General features: G+C 38.4%; 1 protein-coding gene across 1 annotated transcript; it reads left to right on the forward strand.

Moving 5' to 3' along the window:
* The first annotated feature begins 2,447 nt into the window (after positions 1-2,447).
* LOC124233241 (interferon alpha-2-like) lies at positions 2,448-3,002 on the forward strand. The gene has a single exon (XM_046650408.1). The coding sequence runs from the start codon at positions 2,448-2,450 to the stop codon at positions 3,000-3,002; it is 555 nt and encodes a 184-aa protein (XP_046506364.1).
* The last annotated feature ends 4,763 nt before the right edge of the window (positions 3,003-7,765 follow it).

The raw sequence follows: 7,765 nt of genomic DNA on the forward strand, positions 1-7,765 counted from the left end.
ACATTCTTGGAATGTTGTCCATACTTGACAAGGGCAGGCAAGCTGGATTGATAATTTCAGGGACATAGGCTGCTGCCCACCTCAAAAGTAATGTGTTAAATTGTCTGGTTGCTGTGAGCTGTGTCAATAAGGGAGAATTTAAATTTAGATACGTAGCTTTGCATATGATACCAGGTTAGTTATTTGCTATTATGAAAAAGTAGAGGGCAAATTAGAGATGAAGTCATATTTGTGAGTTTAATATAGTGGTCGGCAAAGGCTGATAATTGTGCTATCTTTGCAGTTTGAATTCCCAAAGTGCCCTGAAGCACCTAGAATCCTGGTGGGTTTAGCAATAAACTCAGTAGGCATTATTGATGCTCAATAAGAGTAGAGTGGAAATATTTGCTATGTCCATTACAATCCTAGCCAATGTGGCCATGACGAAGCAAAATATTTGGTCATTCCTGAACACCTTCCAGTAGGAAGAGAAAATCTGAGGAACCGCTTTAGGAAAAATTATTTATTGAGTGATTACACCAGGCCTGGTGCCAAGGATAACATACTGAATAAGACAGAGTCCAGTTACTAATGAGCTGATTTTCCTGAGATGGTCTCATACCCACTTTCTTAGTCCACTTAGGGCTGCTATAACAAAATACCACAGACTGTCTGCTTAACAAAACAGAAATTTATTGCTCACGGTTCTGGAGGCAGAAGTGCAAGATCATGGCTCCAGCATGGTTGGGTGAGGACCCACTTCTAGGTTGCAGACTTCTCATTGTGTCCTCACAAGCTGAAAGGAGCTAGGGATCTCTGTGGAGCCTTAAAAAAAAAAAAAATAGGGCAGTAATTCCATTCACGTGGGCTGGGTCTTCATGACCTAAGCACCTCCCAAAGGCCCACCTCCTAATACCATCACATCAGGCATCAGGATTTCAAGATATAAATTTGCGGGGGACACAAAGTTTCAGACTATAGCACCTACCATTTAAAGAGTAGGAATCTCCAGGGCTGAGGCAGCCTAACTCCCTATGCAAAATAAAGAGTAAAGCAGAGTTCAGGATCAGAGCTGAAAGTTAATTCTTCACGTGATAATAATGAATATTTATGCAATGCTGAATTAAGGACAGAGATGTTTTACTTTTGTTTGAAAAGAATAGACATGAATTGGAACCTCTGAAAGTTCTTTGGGAAATTTGAAATTCAATGCAAAATGCAAAGAGAGATTCAAATCAATGATGTTTTCTAAATCGGCTATTTTCATTGAGGATATTGCTTCCAAGGGTGCAAAACTTAGTTCGGGGGAGGGTGAACAAATTTTAAATATTACAATGATTTGTAGTGCTCCAAAGCTCAATGCTGTCCGGCAAAATCTTATTCCTTAGTACTCATTTTTCTAATTGGGTTTTCTTGTGTATCGTATAAAAGCATTGACATTGAGTTCATGGGAGATACTCAAAATGTATATGAGATCAGTGCTATAAAACCTATGGTGAATAGATTGCTCACTAGCAGACTTTCCTTCTATCATTTGCTTAATCTCAAAATTACATTGTGAGAGGTGGCCTATTTTTGCTGATGAGCTGACATTGGCTTTCTGTGGATGTTGCTTATGTTTAAACCTTGATGCTTCTGAGTATGAGGTGGGCATTGAGAATTAAATGAAAGTAGTTTATATTATATTATTTAATTCTACTAAAGTTACACAACAATTAATAATTACACCAATTGTTGAAAGGAAAAAATATTGTCAGAGTATCTAGCAGCTACTGAAGTTAAAAATTATTTTCTGATATGAAGCAAAAGTATGTAAAAATACATGTTAAGAAAATAATTTGAATTTTCGATTGTTTTTAGCAGTTCAGAAGGATTTTTGTAAGTATATCATAATATTGGTATTATGGTTATGTATTCATATAAAATTTAATTTGAATACATATTTGATACATTACGATTTATATAAGTAAATATATTACATTAAAAGTTTCCCTTTATGAACTTAGTTATAAAGTGAAATTAAATGTCCATTCCTCATAAGTTTAACTTTTAGCTTGAAATTTTAGGTCATTCTTAATCTTGCACTGAAGAGAAAGAGTAAAGTTTGAGCTTTCTTTTTCTATTTATAAAGTAGAAGTACGTAGAGAACACATAAAAAGGTATACCGTATATCTATGTTACTAACTTTTCTTGGGAGATTCAATTAGAAAAACATCTAAAAAGACTCTGGAGGCAGGAAGGAATAGTGAAGAAAAAATATGGTTGAGAAACATTGCTCTAAATCAATGCAGAAAGTGCATAAAGGAAAGCAAAAACAGAAGTAGAAAGTAAGTGAAACGTTCAGAAAATGGAAACTTGTGTGTGCCCTATTTAAGACACATGCACAAAGGAAGGTCTTCAGAGAACCCAGAGACAAGGGTTACAGGTCACCCACCTCAGCCAGGCCAGCAGCATCTGCAAGATCCTCAATGGCTCTACCCTTTTCCTTACTGATGGCCCTGGTGGTGCTCAGCTGCCACTCCAGCTGCTCTCTGGCATGTGACCTGCCTCACACCCATAGCCTGGGCAACACAAGGGTCTTGATGCTCCTGGGGCAAATGAGGAGAATCTCCCCCTTCTCCTGCCTGAAGGACAGAAATGACTTTGGATTCCCCCAGGAGGTGTTTGACGGCAACCAGTTCCGGACAGCTCAAGCCATCTCTGTGGTCCATGAGATGATCCAGCAGATCTTCCACCTCTTCAGCACAGAGGGCTCGTCTGCTGCCTGGGATGAGAGCCTCCTAGACAAACTCTACACTGGACTTTATCAGCAGCTGACTGAGCTGGAAGCCTGTCTGAGCCAGGAGGTGGGGGTGGAAGAGACGCCCCTGATGAACGAGGACTCCCTGCTGGCTGTGAGGAGATACTTCCAAAGAATCGCTCTCTATCTGCAAGAGAAGAAATACAGCCCTTGTGCCTGGGAGATCGTCAGAGCAGAAATCATGAGATCCTTCTCTTCATCCACAAACTTGCAGCAGAGTTAAGGAGGAAGAAATGACACCTGGTTCAACATGGAAATGCTTTTCATTGACTGATAATATCACACTTCCACTTGCTCTGCCATGTCAAGGACTCAAGGATTTCTGCTGTAATCGTGATCTGAACTCAATCAAATTTGTCAAATGTTTTCAAGCGTATTAATGAATATTGTGTTTAACCCTGCGGACACTAGTCTGATACAGATGACCCGGCTGCTCTATTTATTTATTTAAATATTTATTTATTTAATTATTTATGAGATTTAAATTATTTTTGTTGCTATAACATTATGTGCACCTTTACATTGTAGTTTAATATAACAAAATGCTTTCTTTATATTTAACCAATTTATTATTTTCTTTGTTCATTAAATCTTTACTGTAGAAAATATCTTCTATTTGTTTATTCTTTAAAAAAGAAACACCACACCTGAGTGTGCAAGCTGATTAAAGAATGGATGGCACTATTCATTTACCATCATTATTATATTCAAGTTAGAAGTAAAAATAGACTTCCTCTAAGCCTGGTTGTATGTTGACCTCAGGATATGAGGTGAACATAACAAATACAGTTCCTGCTTTCTTGTATGTTTGTTTTTTGTGGGGAAAGTAACCTAAAAACACTAACCAATTGATTGGTAATTGAATATTAGTTATTTTTAAATTAACACTAATTAATGTTAGGAATTATTATCAGTTAGGTTTAATGCTAAAATGGGAAGGGAAAAAATGGAATTCTCTCAGCACAAGCTGGATCGAGTCATGTCAGGATGTAAGAACAAAAGTGGTAGATATTCTCTGTATTTTCCCGGTAGACATCTAAGTGCACATGTTCGCAGGATAGTTGAGTTTACAATTTACAAGCAATTCCACAAACTGTAGAGTATACGAAGGAAAGTGGTCACCTGGGAAGAGAGTATATGGGAATGAGAAAGGACTGAAATTGGTTGCTAGGACCTTCAACCTTAAAAGTGAGGGAAGAACCACAAAGAAAACAGGTGGAACAGCCACGCGTTTTCAGAACGAGAGAGAATGGAGAGAAGACCATGTTTAAAGACTGAAACTGCTTAGAATACTCAATGTATTAATGAAAAATGTGGATGGAAACTGCCCAGCACACTGGGAAATAGATGGCATTGGTGACTTCAGAGACAGTTGATTTCGTGGAACTAGTCACCAGAACCACACTGGAATAGGGGGAAGGGTGAATAAGAAATGTTAATGACAATATTTAGAAAATAGCTTTGAGAAGTTTGCCTTCTGAAGTGGAGGAGAAAAATAGGTCTGACCTATAACACAGCGTGGATTATTTTTTCTCTGCATCATTTTCCCTCTTTTGAAATATATTTGCCTCTGGATAGATTTCATGGAATCGATATATTGGCAAATCATATTAATATGTTTAATGTTTTATTTACTTTAAATCATGGCATATTTAGTTACTTATGATGGTCATTTATCAATATTTTGATTAGTACTATGTTGAAGGTCAGTAGGCTGCTCTGTTGATTGAAACCATCCACTACATGAGGAAACAGATGAAACTGACCTTAGTGTGAGCTTGTTTGGTGGAATTAATGATCAGAAACCACACTGGAGTAGTGAAAAGGGTGATAAGAGAAGAACTCCTGCTGTCATTTTTCTCACCTGGGGATTCACTTTATTTCTTTCGTCATATTCAGACTGACAATTGTTTTCCTTTTGACTCAGTGCATCCAAACGCAAGGACAGCTTTCTAAGAAAGTTGAGTGGAGAAAGAAAAAAATGATGTATTGAAAATGATGGAAAATAATGGTATGGGCCAGTTATGTTTCCATTTTTACTTCCCTATTTTGGTACTAACTTCAAGATGAAATAGAAAGTATCTCAAAGCAGCAAGACAATCCTTACTCAGAAAAATACTAAAGTAAAATGACATACAAAATTATAAAAACTTTGAAGCTAGTAAACGATTGGAGACCTCTGGGAGAGTTGATTTGGTAGAATTAATCTCCAGAAAACATACTGGAGCAGGAGGAAGGGTGAATAAGAGAAGTTGATGATGATATATAGAAAATAGCTTTGAGAAGTTTGCCTCCTGAAGTGGAGGACATGACATATTTAATCACTTTCTCTCCTTGATAAGCATGCACTGCTTCTGTCTGGGAAGTCATAATGCTCCTCCATCTTGGTCACACGTAAGCCTCTTCAGCACTCACGTCGCAACCATTGGTTGCAAATCAGAGAGGAGAAGAGATTCTTCACTGGGCTCAATCAGTAGACAACGGGAAGTGCAGTCTGTGCTGGAGGTGAGAAACGGAGCTGTCCTTGGGAATGAGAAGAGCAGGATGGGCTGAAGAGGTCTCCAATGGAATCAGCGAGGTCTAGAAGGATGAAAGTGAGAGCCCATATGGAAATTCGCAGGTGCTTTTTGTTTATTCTTAATGATTTTGAAATAAAGACATTTTAACTGGAAAGAAACTGACAGAATTTACCATAAAAGATCCGTGTTATAGTAGATATTAGTGCTTTACTTTATATGAGAAAACAATCACCTGAAGGCCCTAATTTAAGGAAGTCTTAAAGAGGAATGCTATTGCTATATATGTGGTTACATCTAAACAATCATTGACTGCACAAACAATAATAATAAGGTCTAATTCTTAGGAAATAAAACAGGGTAGAACTAAAATACTGTGATCGTAATTAAAGTATCTTTAGATTTTTCCATAAGTGAGTAAAGATGTTGATTTTTCTTCAGGCTTTTTGAAATGTCTATTGAAAGCCATGGATTGTTAAATAACTAGGTAAAAAGAAGAGATATAAAAGAGACATAAAGCACATAAAAGAAGAGAAAGCTTAATAAATCAGAAAATATAAATATGAAAGATAATATGATAGAAGTAAATCTAAATTTATGAGCAATCACTATAAGTGGTCTAAATTTTATAGTTGGAGAAATAGATTTTTGGGATACCTCAAAAACAATTTTCAGTACTTCCACTACTGATCATGATATAGGTACAGAGACTAGTTTTATCTCTCATCTTAAACACAACAAAAAGAAGAAAATATATGGAACAATACTTTTCAGACAAAGGGTAATGTAGGACAGGACAGTAATCCCTGACAAAGGGAAACAAATGAGGTGAGCTCTATAATTGTTCCAATTTACCTCCTGGAGAAAAATCACAGGCTGTTCAGGGAATGGATATCCCAAACAGCTGTGCTGAATTGCTATTCTTAAACTCACAAGAAAACTCAAGAGTTAAAAATAAATAGGCTTCCAGAGGTCTGCAGTTAATGGATTAATAAAATTATTTTACCATCTTCATTGAAGAAATCACTCATGAAATCTTAGACTTTTTTTCAATTGGCAGAAAAATCTACTCCCTTCCAACTAATTAATAGGGATTTTGTCTGCTTTTCTTTAGAATTTAAAGTCAGTTCAGTGGACTCATACCACACCCCTTTGCCATACAAAACAATAGACAACAATCCTTTGGCAGTTAAAGTGGAATTCAGCATCCTTTGTCATCTTATTCTCTTCATAAACTCAGGTCCTCCAGAAGCAGTTCACCCAACCCCATCTCTTATCAACAGAGTGATTAAGAATTCCCTTTTGGAAAATATGCAAAGTCACATAGCCAAGGCATGGGCAAAAGAAGAAATCTACACCTGAAATGACCGCAAAACCAAAGATCTTCCTTCCCATGGAACCCAAGGACCATGTCCAGAACTTAAAAGTAGGACTCATAAAAAGCAAGGCTTCCCTCATTCAGGAAGATCTGTTGTTAAAATTCCTCCCCCACCTCATCATAGATGTTTAGAATCCCATCGTAGATGCCAGCCTGTTCTCCCTAACCTATTAAATTTCACCCCAAATCCTGAATCAGGGAGACAGGTCTGAGGGCACATGCCCCCTGTTCTCCCTGCAGGTCAATCTCTCAGAATAAAGCTGATCTCTTTTCCCAAAGGCTGATGCTGTAACTAATTGGCTTGTTTATGTGCATTGGGCAAGTGAACCCCAATTTTGTGTGGTAACAAATTGGTGACCATGAAGGGACAAGGTCCTGTGATTGCCTGCCCAAGGCTCTGGAACCCCCAGTGGAGTGCAGGGTCTTTTCATTGACGCTAAGAGGCTGCCTAGACAGTTTTGTCTAGAGGCTCGGCTAATTGGATTCCTGTTTCCATGCTGCGGAGCTCCAGGCCCCAAAGCATTTTTTCTTCCTTTGGGAGAAGAAACAGCTTCTGGATCAAAATGTCTCTCTGCTCTGAGTGAGCAACTTTAAGAAAGTGACTGGCCCTTCCCTCATCTCTCTGGTTTGATTTCCTGGAGATTTAGGTTTAGCTTGTATTCTGAGTAATCTTTGTGGGCTGAGACCTGAGCCTTGGGCCTGAACCACCCAAGATAATTAGGGACAGCATAAAAGTTTCATTCATGAAGTTACTTCTAGATCTGGACAAGTGCTGGTAGTGGTTAAGAGTTGCCCCTGGCAACCTGGTTTTTGGTAGCTCCTGGCACTGGTCCAGAGCTACTTCTGGAAAACTAGCTAGTTCCTCATTTTGCTAATGTGGTGTATCACGCGGAGTACTCTTCTGCTGCCTGGAACACGATCCTCCTGGACAAACTCTGCACCGATTTCATCAGCAGCTGGAAGACCTGGACACCTGTTTGGATCAGGAGATGTGAGAGGAAGAATCTGTGCTGGGAGTGGAGGGCCCTACACTGGCTGTGAAAGGTACTTCCGGGGAATCCATCTCTACCTGAAAGAGAAGAAATACAGTGA

This window comes from Equus quagga, unplaced genomic scaffold, assembly GCF_021613505.1.
Source record: "Equus quagga isolate Etosha38 unplaced genomic scaffold, UCLA_HA_Equagga_1.0 167583_RagTag, whole genome shotgun sequence".
Taxonomy (NCBI): Eukaryota; Metazoa; Chordata; class Mammalia; order Perissodactyla; family Equidae; genus Equus; species Equus quagga.

What these genes read in the sequence shown, in the direction of transcription:
- LOC124233241 (XM_046650408.1), top strand. Translation starts at nt 2,448, where the DNA reads ATGGCTCTACCCTTTTCCTTACTGATGGCCCTGGTGGTGCTCAGCTGC.